We start from the raw sequence: 13,653 nt of genomic DNA on the forward strand, positions 1-13,653 counted from the left end.
CATTTACTATTCAAAATAAAATGAAATAGCAATATATAATATGTTACAACACAGATGAACTTCAAAATATAATGCCAAGTTACAGAGGTAAGATGCAAAAGATGAGTACATATTATATAGTTCCATTGATAGGAAATAAGCAGAAGTAGAAATTTTATGGTGTCAAAAGGATTATCAAGTGCTTCTGCAGTGAAAGAAATGGTCTAAACCTGGATTGTGGCTAGTTCCATAACTCTAATTTTGCTAAAAATCTGATAAATGTACTCTTCCAATGGGTAAATGTTATATGTAAACTATACCTAAATGAAGCTAATAAAATAGTAACATCAAAAATGTCTTTCCCATTCTGTCTTTTTCTTGAGTGTCAGATCATGGTTTTAATGCATGTTTAGTGACTTTGTTTGGTGGAGTCAGAAGGGGCTACAGAGAAGTAACAAAATCAAATACCAGTTGGGAAGACATGACAAGTACTAGTGCCAGCTCTGACAATGGTGATTCATCAATCAATCACTAAAAATTCAAAATCTTGTTTCCCACTCACTGTCTCAGATCTTCATGCTGGCATATTTAGCATTTTCACTTGTAATCATCATCCTTTCAAATTGGAATAAGGATTAATTAATTATAATGGTGCCTTCAAACACAACCTATATCAAACATCCTGGTAACCAAGAATTTTCCTATATTCATGAAAAACTAAAAAGTCTTTGGTGTCTGCTTTGGGACCCAAAAGAAAGGGTTTAAATCAACCCCAATTTATTTCATCTGGCTTAGGTACATTATGTGGATGTATTAAATTGACTTCTTTAAGACTCTGCTTTGGATAAGAAGAATTTCTTTATAAAAAAAATCTAATTGGGCCTAAGTGTGCCATCAGAAGGAAAGGATATGGTATCAGAAGGTAGTGTTTAAAAACTGGCACTGATAAAACCAATAATGTGCACTTATCTTAGGGCTTGAACTCAGAGCCTGGGTGCTATCCCTGAACTTGTTGCTCAAGGGGTAGCTTCCACAACTCCACTTCCATTCTTTTTTTTTAAAAGGAGGGTGTTTACTTGTAGATAAGAATCTCAAAGATTTTTCCCTGCCCAGACTGACTTCAAACATGATCCTCATATCTTATGCTTCTGAGTAGCTAGGATTATAGACATGAACCAGTGTCAATGGCCTGTGAATTTATCATTTTAGTATTACATGATTTACACTCTGGGACAATTCTTCCTACTCAAAAAACTGAATGTGATAAGTATCATAGTCTCTATAATGTTTGAACAAAGAATATAGTCAATATGACAGCCAAGTCTTTCTACGAGTTTGACTCCAGTCTTTCTACCTAACCACATCTCCCAGTACTCCTCAAAATAAAATACTTATATCAATAAATCCAGACTTCTCATCAACCTCTACTGTGCAACAACCCTGGTCATTCTTGTATTCTGGACTGCCTCTATCTTTAGTATTCCTACTTAACTTTCAAGACAGCTTGCAGCTCATCTTCTCCCTGATGTTTATGCTGAACTTTAACTCTTTAAACAATTCATAATGTCTTTAATTACATACTTTTAAAATACTATAACTACTTGCACATATCTTCCTCTGGTATAAAAGATATTTAGTTTTAGAAATACATTAGGGCTTATATTAACTTGTTATATAGCCCTACAGTGCCTCTTGAAAAGTGTTAACTAAAAGTTTAAAACTTTTTAAAACTTTAAAACTAAAAGTTTAACTGAGAAACTCTGTAAGAATTCATTTGAAGAGAATATAGAAGCAAAATTTTCTCATTTTATACGTGAAAGGTCCCCAAAATGGGGACATGAAATTCAAGGTCATACAAGTAGTTTCATGTTAGAGATAGAAAAATAATTTAGTTTTCCTGTGGCACAGATTTCAGCTACCCATCAATATCAAGTCTCATCCATATATACAGGACTACCAATTGTCAGGTGAGAGGTGGTCACTCAGAAGTAAAGTTGTCATTTCTTAATATTCATTTGCTTAAATATAGATAGGAGTTCTATTAAATGAGAATGTCATATAACTGCTTCCTTCTCTTCTTCTTCTCCACTTCCTTCATCCGGATGCCTAGAACATGGATTTAATAATAGAATTCCACATTGGATCATAAGACAGAGGATCACTTCCCAAAGACAACAGAGAAGAAAAATGAATAAATCTGATGCCTAGAGGCCTTCCAGGAACAGAGCCACAGTATTTCCTCTGCCTTGTTTACACTCCAACTTTTATATAGAAAAGAAAGGAGTTTCTGTTTTGTTATTTTAATGGTTAGTTTGATTGTCTATTATAGGAAGCTTAACTTATTTTATCATTACTCTTATTGGCTTTCTGCTGCTCTCAGCCCTTTACAATACCACCAGACATACCATTCTTTTATTAATTAGACCAGTCAATGTACACTTACATTCTGTCTGACATAATTCTAGGAGGCGATTTGGGTAAAAACCAGAGTGTAATATTCAGATCATATTCTTTTTTTTTTTTTTTTGTCGGTCGTGGGGCTTGAACTCTGGGCCTGGGTGCTGTCCCTCAGCTCTTCAGCTCAAGGCGAGCGCTCTACCACTTGAGCTACAGCGCCACTTCCGGTTTTCTGGTGGTTTATTGGAGATAGGAGTCTCACGGTCTCTCCTGCCCGGGCTGGCTTTGAACCGCGATTCTCAGATCTCAGCCTCCTGAGTAGCTAGGATTACAGGCGTGAGCCACCAGCGCCCGGCTTCAGATCATATTCTTATACATCATGAGTGTTTAATAAACTTTTCATTCTCTTAAATCATAACAATTCAGCTATATATCAAAAATTCATCTCAGAATTTCTTTAATAGTCCATCTTAATCTGATAGTCTCTGGTAACATATTGTTGATTGGTCTAAGTACATCTAGTATGTTCTATTCTGCCCCATTTTCATCTACTATCCTTCTCCACTCTTTGCTTTGCTCTGAGAGGATGTAGTGTATAGGCTATGCTAATGGGTTCTCTTGTCACCTGACTTTTGGCTGGGTTAGCCTTCATGGGAGATCAGTGAAAGTTAAGAAAAGGACTATGTGTATTGTGTACCTAACATTTTGGTCAATGACAGACCACATATGTCACCTAGGGCTGTGAAAGTCATTTTAGTTTCTATAAAAATACTTCAGATATTCACACAATAAGAAAAGGTGGCATTTCTTAGAATATATCCTTATGGTTAAGCAATACATGGTTATATTTTTCTGTAAGGCCTTTCAGATTACCTATATTTTAAACTAAAAATAACAGTTCTATCCCAGTGGCCCACCAAATAATTCTATGCTTGAGATCTGGTAACTGCTCCTTCCTTCATATCCTGTAACCTGTTATTGGCTCTAGGAAACTCCATTATATATTGTGCATACTGTCTGTACCTTGTAAACAGCCTATTTATTAAACCTTCCTCTTTGAATTATCCAAATCTGAGCCTATTGTTTCCTGCTAGTATGTTGACTAATGCACCTAGAGTCCATACTTTAAGTTCGAAGAATAGATACCAGATATAAATGGCATGTACCAGAAGAACTGATAGGAAGGTAAGAGTAAAGCAAATATATTTTGTGAGATCTTAGTATATAGCTTACCTCAAAATATAAAAATATCATGACCAACTTTGGCTCTAGGAATCTGAGGAATAGATATGCTTTCTTTCTTTCTCTCTCTCTTTACTTTTGACTGTTTCCTAGGTTTATCTAGAAGTAGGATGCATTTCTATGTGGAATTCACAGTTACCAAGTAAAGCTCATTTTTATACCATACATACCAGAAGCTCATTGGATAGTAATTTCTGATATTTCTACCAGTACATTTACTTAAGACTTTCAGTATTCCTACTTAGGGATACAAAAATACATACTACTTAGAGACTAAAATGTAAAATCAAATGATCACCTGCTTATTCTTTATTATCAACCAAAGTATTGCTGACAAAAAAGAACATTTTTTTAATTAAATGAGAAAGTTTTCATAAATACGATATAATAACTTCTTATTCTGGTTTGGTCAGGAAGAAGAAAGAGGAAGACAAGATATTTTAGGGAAAATAATGCCCTAGTCCTAAATCCCATAACTCATGAATATTTTGCTTTATATAACAAAGATACTTTCTAAGTATGATAAAGTTAGAAATCTTGAGATGAGAGATTATCCTGGATTATTTTGGTAAACAGTGCAATAAATCACATGGTAAGACAACATCTTTTTAAATCATTAAATTATTACTTAGATAATTATTCTTGATTTCTATTATTACTTAAAAGAGTTAACATATTAAAAGTTCCAATACACTAATCTTCAAAGTACTAATATATATTATTTGCATTGTATAAAAAAAATTAATTGATAAATCTCTATCTCAAGGTTGCCTGTTTCTAAATGGGCACCCAAACCAAGGTGCTAGGCTTACCACGCTCTGGCCCAGCTGCTCCCGAAAGAAATAGTCCATGTTTCTCTTTTGGAGGCTGTCAAGGTAATGCTGGAAGCGAGTGTACGTATACGGGTAGCAGTAAGCAAATTGGTAAATATCTTCTTCTCGGTCAAAACAGAATGCAAAGGACATCACATAGTTCTTCCGATGGTCTGGACAGCGGTAGTAGTACACATTTTTAGGTGGCAGCCTTTGCCTGAAAAATAAATATGAGTTTAAGAGATAGCAGTTCAGACCTTAAAGCTAACAAAAGGTACAAATGCCTAGAAGAAAAACTTCTAACAGCAAGAACCTCTCATGAGTATGAGCCTAGAAAACCTAGCAAGATCCTGCCTAAAAGTAAGCAGGAGGGAAGAACGGCAAGCTGGCAGATTAGAAGCACTTTCCATTTTCACTCTGTGAATGAGCACAGTCTTGTATCACAAAAGAGACTAGATTTAAAGAGAGAAAGAGAAGAAGGAAGCTGGAAATCATGAAAGAGGTGATGGGGAGGTAGAAAACTGCAGAAAAACTATGTCCTCAGCAGAAAAGCATCAAGGAGTCCAGAGCTGGTCTCTGGCTCCTCCAACTGAGGGACAGAAATAAAAAACTGTAATACAAGGTAAAATTGACAGGTTCTACTTATGGACCCCAAACTCTAGCTGTTGAAAAAGTCCACACAAGGTATAAACCTTAATCCCTGTAGCTTGTTACAGGGATTGTCTTTGTTAAATGGCAACTCCTTTGCACAACAACTTAAAGATACTAGAAAAACATGTTGTGGTTTATCTATGGCAATAGCTTTTGCAGCTAAGCTTCCTCCCCTTCCAGAAGACTTCCACATTTCAATCTTGAGGATTGAAATTCATTATTTGGCAGCTGAGATGGCATCCCTCCATTCTAGCAACAAGAAAAGATACTACAACCCAGGCATTACCCAATCTCAAGTAATTTGCAAGAAATCACCAATGGAAAGGGTACAGAAGATTGAAATCTATATCCAAAATTGGCCCAGATACATGAATCCCAGTGGAAAAAAATCACTAAATTTATGAATAAAGAAGGCAGCACAGTTTTCTTCAAAAGCCAATAATTCTACAATAGAGGTTTTAAGTCATAGTGAAGCTAAAGTTCCAACAACGCACTCAACACACACACACACACACACACACACACACACACACACACACACACACACACACACACACACACACACACACACACACAAAACCCCAAAGAACTGTCAATGAAATAAAGGAGGCAATGTTTAAATACCTAAATAAACTCAAAAAGCATGCAAACAGGGTTATTCTGATTGAGACCCAAAATATGCATCTCTGAAATACCATAGTGAAACCATTTGGTGCAATTAATATACAATTTTAAAACTGAATGACAAAGAAATTAAAGTCTTGGATGGAAGGATTAGCCAGTAGTGTGTTGGGGGAAGGTGTGGGGAAGAATAACAAAGAGGACAAATGAAGATGAACAGGTCAAACTAGTTTATTAGCAAGTATGAAAATAGAACAATTAATCCTGTTGAATTTATTTTAAGAAGAGGGAGTGGAATATAGAGAGTGATGGCAGGAGATGATTATGATTTACATGTATAGAAATGTCACACATTTTCAAGGGGAGAGTCCCCCTTGTACAATTCATGTATGCTAATCAATTTTTTAAAAAGAACCCTGAGTCATGAGCATAGGAGAATGATACATCACATAGCCAATACTAGACCTGAATTTGGCAACATTTTGTTAAAACTCTAGCCCCTGTTCTTTATCAATTGTTTGGAAAATGTGAAGTTAAGCAAAAATGAACTCATTTTACAGATGTGTTTATCCTTATTTGAAATACATATATGCCCAGGCAATACACAAGCTCTGGATATGACAGACAAAGTCTTGGTCTTCATGGAATGTATATCTTCTAATGGGGAATACTCAATAAAATATTAACAACAAGTCTGTATACTTTCAGACTCTAAAATTTTCTTGAGAGAAAACAATGTGATGATAGAGAAACATTGACACATGAGGCCCACTTTTCCAAGAAAAGTCAGGATTTTCTTTTTTCTTCTTCTTTTTTTTTGTATTACAAGACTAAGCATTTTAAAAATAAACTACTTAACACCTTGTGAATATCAAAGAAGGGAAAGGAATACTCAACATTACTCTACATTAGTACTACTACTTTTCCACAGAACATTCCATTTCCACAGAAATACTTTAGGAAATACTGATATAAATATGCTGGACAGGCAAGTTTGTTACCCAGGAATGCTCATTCTCTAGCAAAGGAACACCAATATATTCACAAGGAAAGGAAAACTTCCAGTCAGAGGTCCCACAACTTGTTTACACTGCAAAGTCTTCAAGCTTTTCCAGGCAGAATGGCTCTTATCTTTCTCCGTCCTACTCCCAAGCCAACATTCTAATCTAGTTATGCTACAAACCCTTCAGCTACTCATCATTCTAATTAGATCGCAATCCTAACAGTCCTATATTGAAATTCTTGTCCTACCAATGATAAAAGGACACAAATAATGGTTTTCAAGGTGTATGGGAAGTGAGGAGGAAAGTCACTCTCCCTTGTTTCTTCTAAATGTGGAGTATAAAAGAATGAGCAGTTCCTGGGAGGCTAACAGAGGAAGTAATGACTTCCAAGACAGTTGGTTATTGAGATGGTTTTTATATTCAGCAAATATTTAAGTATTATGTACCAAGCATAGTTTGGTTAAGATAAAGCACAGTTTGGTAAAGGACATTGTAGACAAAAAGGCTAAGATTAACCATGAAAAATGGAAAGGTTTGGAGAAGAAATGAGGTAGTGAAAAACCAAGATTAGTGAAGAAGTAACAGGATGAACTATGAAAAAGAGATAGAATATACATTGCTCTGCATTTGCAATGTGCTTGGAGATACAAAAATGCAGTTGGCAGAATAACCTATTCTTACTAGTTCAGATTTGTATTTAGGAAAAACACCTACCTGGTGTATCTGGTTTGTGATAGTCACTAAGGGCGTAACTCAAAGATCTGAATATGAGTCTCTAGTAGCCCTAGTCAGCATTCATTACTACACAGGTGATTCCTAAAGCCATAAGGTCCCTTAGGTTATGATGCTATTTTCAACTCTTCATTTACCAGTATATCTGCACAGGGCCCATGTTTTAAATCCAGTCACTCTCGTTTTCTCTCTCATAGCCAAGTTTAGCAGTTTAACTCTGTGAGACTGTATCTTCACTGAATTTGATTATCTTCTATCAGGAGAATCATCTACTGCCTGGAGCTGTCCCAGCTGCTCTCCAGAGTGGGTCAGAATGCCTAACCTGATTAGCAGAGGGAGTGGAGGTAATAGGCCTTGGGTAATCATTCAGAGAAGTTGAGATGCTGCTTGGGTTTAGACTTTCCAGACCCATCTAAGTATACAAACATACCAATTTGAGAAGAGTTTAGTATGACAAACTCATCAGGACTTTTAAATAAAGCAAAGAATAAAGGCAAAGGAGGCTGAGATTAGGGAGGAGATATGTCTTTTCCCTTTGGAATGCATTTTTAATTTTCTCTTATTTCGCATATTCTCATTTTGTTATTTTTTTCAAATTCCTTATTGTGATTAAGTGATTACCTAATTTCCCAAATTTCACAGTATTGTGAGATAGTGATGCTCAGTGAAAGTCACAAACACATTCTAACTTTCATCAGGCAAATTGTCTATCATCGTCCTAACATTTATGAGTTCTATGAGCTTTGCAATACAGTTCTTTCTTCCACATTTGGTGATATGTACATTTCTTTTGTTTTGCATGGCATCAGCTATTCCCTCTTTCCCACTCATTCCCTCCCTCTCATCACTGCCATTGAGTTGCTTAGTTCATTTTGATCAATGTCCAGTGCAGCTGATGGGTCCCACTGTTGTATTTTTTTCCCTGATTTGCTCTAGTTCCGTGTCCTCCTCCTGTTTTCCCTCCAGTGTGTTCATATATACCATGTATATGATCAGCAGCATGGGGTTATTTAGTAGGGATTCGACCAGATGAGTGGAATTCCTTTATTTTTTAAGCCTTGTTAATTTTGTCATATTACCTTACGTTTTGGATTTAACATCCACTTATCAGGGAGACCATGTGCCGTTTGTCTCTTTGCTCTTGGCTTACCTCACTCAACATGTTTTCTTCTAGCTCCATCCATTTCCCTGCAAATGCCATTATTTTGTCCTTTCTAATGGCTGCATAATATTCTATTGTGTAAAAATACCACAATTTTTTGATCCATTCATCTGTGGTGGAATATCTGGGTTGTTTCCATATCCTGGCTATTGTGAACAGTACTGCAATAAACATGGAGGTGCATGTACCCTTGTATACTAGTTCCTGTTGTTCAGGATAGATGCCTAGAAGTGGTATGACTGGGTCATAAGGGAGGTCAATATTTAGCTTTCTGAGGACCCTCCAGACTGCTTTCCAAAGTGGTTGTATAAGTGTACATTCCCACCAGCAGTGTAATAGGGTTCCTCTTTCTCTGCATCCCCTCCAGCATTTCCGTTGGCTGACTTTAGGATGTGGGCCATTCTGACTGGGGTAAGGTGGTATCTTTATTTGCATTTTCTTTACAACCAGGGATGGTAAACATTTCCTCATGTGTTTCTTTGCCGTTTTTATCTCTTCTTCTGAGAAGTCTCTCTTTAGTTCCCTTGCTCATTTAGTAATTGGTTTGTTAGGTTTGGGAGGGATTAGTTTCTTGAGTTCCTTGTATATACTGGATATTAACCCCTTGTCTGATATATTGTTGGTAAATATTTTTTCCCAGTTAGTTGGTTGTCTTTCTAGCTTGGTTGCTATAGCTTTAGTTGTGCAGAAACTCAAGTCTCTCTCCAATTTGTTGTGACCCTGGGACTCTGTTCAGGAAGTTCCTGCCTGTGCCTATAAATTCAAGTGTCTCACCTACTCTGTCCTGCAGTAGTTTCAGAGATTCAGGTTTGATGTTAAGGTCTTTAATCCATTTTGAGTTGATGTTTGGTGCATGGTGATAGGCTGGGGTCCACTTTAAGTTTTCTGCATGTGGCCTCCTAGTGTTGCCAGCACCAGTAGTTGAACAGGCTGTGTTTCTTCCACTGTATGTCTTTGGCTCCTTTGTCAAATATCAGCTGACTGTAGGCTGTGGTTTTACTTCTGCGTCTTCTAATCTACTCCATTGGTCTTCGGGTCTGTTTTTGTGCCAGCACCATGCTGTCTTTGTTATTATGGCTCCATAGTAGAACCCTTAGTCAGGGCAACAAGGCAAGAAAAAAACATTAAAGGGATCCGCATAGGGAAGGAAGAAGTTAAACTATCCTTTTTTGCAGATGACATGATACTATACTTTCATGATCCCCCAAACTCCATCCCCAAATTCTTAGAAATTATAAACCACTTCAGCAAAGTAGCAGGATACAAAATCAACCCACAAAAATCAGTTGTCTTCCTGTACACCGACAATGTACAAGCAGAGTGGGAAATAAAGGAAGCAATCCCATTCACAACAACCTCCCCCCAAATAAAATATTTAGGAATTAGCCTCACCAAAGATATAAAAGAACTATTTAACAAAAACTATAAAAACTTAAAAAAAGAAACTACAGAAGACACCAGGAAATGGAAAGACCTTCCATGCTCTTGGATAGGCAGCCTTAATATAGTGAAAATGGCAATACTGCCAAAATTAATATACAAATTCAATGCAATTCCTATCAAAATCCCAATGACATACATTTCTGAAATTCAGAAAACAGTGCAAAAATTCATATGGAACAACAAAAGACCTAGAATAGCCAAAACAATTCTAGGCAAAAAAGACAACATGGTAGGGATCTCTGTGCTGGACTTTAAATTCTACTACAGAGTCATTGTGTTATTTTATGCACATTATGATTTAATCTTCACAATAACTTTATAAGCCTGGGATTATAAGCACCCCTTCTACATAGAAAAGAAAACCAAAGCTCAGAGAGGTAAAAACCTTTCAAGGCTGCTAGGTTAGTGAGCAGCAAGACCTGTTTTAGATGGAGGCCAGTGTGGTTCCTGTCTGTGCTCAGAGCATGATACCTTGTCACTGTCCTTTTGTTTTTGCTACTCAATTCACTCTCATTATCTTCTACTTCAGAAAGATCTGGTTGTAGAGTGCTCTCACCAGAAGTACACTGCTGCTGAAAAACCCCTTTGGACAACTCTGTCCTAACATTTCAGCTTGATTCACAAGGCTTTCTATGATCTCCTTGAAAGGGAGGTGTCAGCACCCATCTCTCCCTCTTGAACCCTAAGCTTTATTCACAGTGAACTAACTCAAAATTCCCAATCACACTTGTATACAGCACCTTCATTGTGTGTATTTGATCTTCCCTCCACTTGAACTGACTCTTGTTTTGTATTTAGAGAATTCCTATTCATAGATGTGTAAATGATTGATTGTTAATAAAGGTTTAAGCATGTTTTAAATGAACTAATTAATGAATAAAAGAATGTATACATAAATGTCTATCTTTAACATATTTCCTCTCTCTTGCCTTCCCTAACTATTCAGGTTATATAATCTTTCTCTACTTAGACAAAAGTGTTTTATCACCTGGTTTGCTTCCTAATAGCAAGCAACAGATACTTAGGAGACAAAGAACATAAGGATTGTGCTTTGACTTCTGTGTTATATTCCTGTCATCCTAAACTATGTAGGAAGCTGAGATTGGGAGGATCGTGGTGCCAGGCCAGCCTAGGAAGAAAAAGTCTGTGTGATTTCATCTCAACAGCAGGAAGCCAGATCCAGTGACATGCCCTGTCATCTCAAATAACCACAGGACACTTAAAATAGGTGAATCATCATGTCTCTGCAGAATGTAAGATCCAAACTCAAAAATAGCAAAACCAAACCAAACCAAAACAAACAAGCAAAAAAAAAAAACAGGGCTGGAGGCATGGTTTTGTGATCGAGTGCCTGTCCAGCAAGCTTAAGAACATAGGCTTCTTGAAGATGAGAACCATGCCATTCTATTTCTTCTTTTCCCCACTAGGGCTGCATAGTGAGGTCTTGTTTAATAGTACTTGTTGATTAAAGAAGTAAAATAAAGAATGAAAATGGAAAGATAAAATATGAAAAAATAAAAGAAAAATGAGGATCATAAGAAGGCAGATTTTAGTTTAGTATGAACTAGAGACTCTTCAACACAGATAGTGGGAGAGGGTTGCCCTACAGGGCAATACAACATGAAAGCTTTAAGAGATTCCCAAAGAAAGAGCCTGTCCTTGATGTCAGGTTATGTGAGGCAGCTTCTGATACTTAGCACAGACACTCTGGGATAATACAAAGAAGTGATGTAACAATATTAACAATTACTAAGGTACTATTATATATACATGTATATATAGAACCATTTTGTCAGGCCATTCCAGGCACTTTATACTGTATTAACTCCTCTTATACAACAATACTCTAAGATTATTCCTGTCATTGAACAACATGATGAACATTATGATAAAGAACATTTTTTAAAATAAACATGAACTCCATACCTCAGAAGACCTCTGGAAGGAATTAGTCCAATACTTGATCCTGTAACAGACCTAGGAAGCTTACAAACCCTGGTGTATATTCTCTCAAGACTGAACATAATGGCCTATCTCCTGGATGAAGTCACTGTTCAGGGTCCATTCTCTAGCTTTCTTTAGAATGCTGAAATATAGGACCCCTCATTTCCTCTCTAATTGAGCAGAAAATATACTTGGGAATAGGAGTTTTCTCTGGATTTAGTATTTACTAATTTCCAACTATATTTCCTCAAATTAGCAGAAAGGGAAATAAAAAAGAATTGGTCTTCTCCAGGTACACAAGCAAAAACATCACAAAGTCGCTCAGCTAACTCCCAAAGGAAGTAATGTATACTAAGGAAGTAATGTATACTAAGTGTCCAGTTTATGCCAACGGTGTGTTATTTGTTGTGCAATACTGACTAGACTAGCAAATACATAATCTTCCCAATATATCAGGCAGGGCTGTACCCCCTGAAATTCATGTAACAATTGCAGTTACACAGTCATCTAATACTACATTTAATTTATTCAGGGACAGGTAGCATATTGGCATCCATTTTCCCAGGTATATTTAAAATTGAAATCATAATTCATTCCTCTTCCCTTTGCAGGAGAAGCAGAATCTCTCATCTGTCATATAAGCCAACACATGGCCTTTAGTCTATGTTCAGTTGGAACCATCAAGACATTCTCCCTGGCTTGAGCCAGTTGGCCCCTTCCTTTTCCTCTCCAGTGTCTGGCACAGCTAGATGTCTGGCATGGATGCCCATATTATTAATCTACCTTCCCTAGGCAAACAGGGCCCAATCCTAATTCCAATCCTATCTTCCTCCAAATAACTATAATAATGCTCCTGTCACTACCATATCTGTTCTTATCTCTCTCCACACTTTGTCACAGCTAATCTCATGGTGAGTCACAGGGAGGGGGAGAAAAAGTGAGTGAAGGAGTACTCAGATATGGGCAACACATTTTTATACCCTAGGGTCTAATCAGATTACCATCTTATCAGGGGCCAATGGGCACTAGAGGTGGAAGGAGAGAGACAGTGCTATATATTGCCTGCCAAGTTTTAGATAACAAAAGGATACTGCTCGCTTCTTGAATTAACCTTTTGTCCCTTAGACTGTATTGTTTATTTTTCAGTTTATTTTATACGTAGGGATTTTTTTTATTTTGCCAGTGCCTTCTGGAGAAGGACACCCACACACTGTGGCAGCAGCTGCTACTGTTAATTCCAAGCCATTAAAAAAATTAAAATTAAAGCCAATTACTTTGGCTGGTTTAGAGTAGGAGAATAGCTGAGACTGATTATTCCCTCTGGTATGATGGTAGACAGCAACAACATTCCTTCCTACAGTTGGCTAGTGGCAAAATGCCAAAGCAGTCAGAAGGACAAGGACAGTCACCCTGTGCAAGAATGCATACTCTATCTACTCCAAGCCAGATTCCTCAGAGGTAGCAAGAAGTTGCCACAGGACTAGATGCTCAGATTTAGATTCAAGTCCAAGTTTTTGTTGAATGCTTGCCCTGTATGCACTTCTATGTGATATGTGTTTACTATGGTAAGCCCTGTAATACATCACAGGGTTGTTGATAGTCTCTTAGGTAAAAAAGACTGTGTTTTCAGAATGGTCCTTTGCTGGCAACAGGTTCATGTATATGA

At 37.0% G+C, this 13,653-nt stretch overlaps 1 protein-coding gene across 1 annotated transcript in view; it reads right to left on the minus strand.

Moving 5' to 3' along the window:
• Agbl4 (AGBL carboxypeptidase 4) overlaps window positions 1-13,653 on the minus strand; it is a 1,043,215-nt gene that overhangs the window by 462,663 nt on the left and 566,899 nt on the right. The window contains exon 5 of the mRNA XM_042679054.1: window positions 4,431-4,647. Within this exon, the coding sequence (XP_042534988.1) occupies window positions 4,431-4,647 (217 nt within the window). The remainder of the gene's footprint in view (window positions 1-4,430; window positions 4,648-13,653) is intronic.

Source organism: Dipodomys spectabilis, unplaced genomic scaffold, assembly GCF_019054845.1.
Source record: "Dipodomys spectabilis isolate Male_0828 unplaced genomic scaffold, ASM1905484v1 ptg000002l, whole genome shotgun sequence".
Classification (NCBI taxonomy): domain Eukaryota; kingdom Metazoa; phylum Chordata; class Mammalia; order Rodentia; family Heteromyidae; genus Dipodomys; species Dipodomys spectabilis.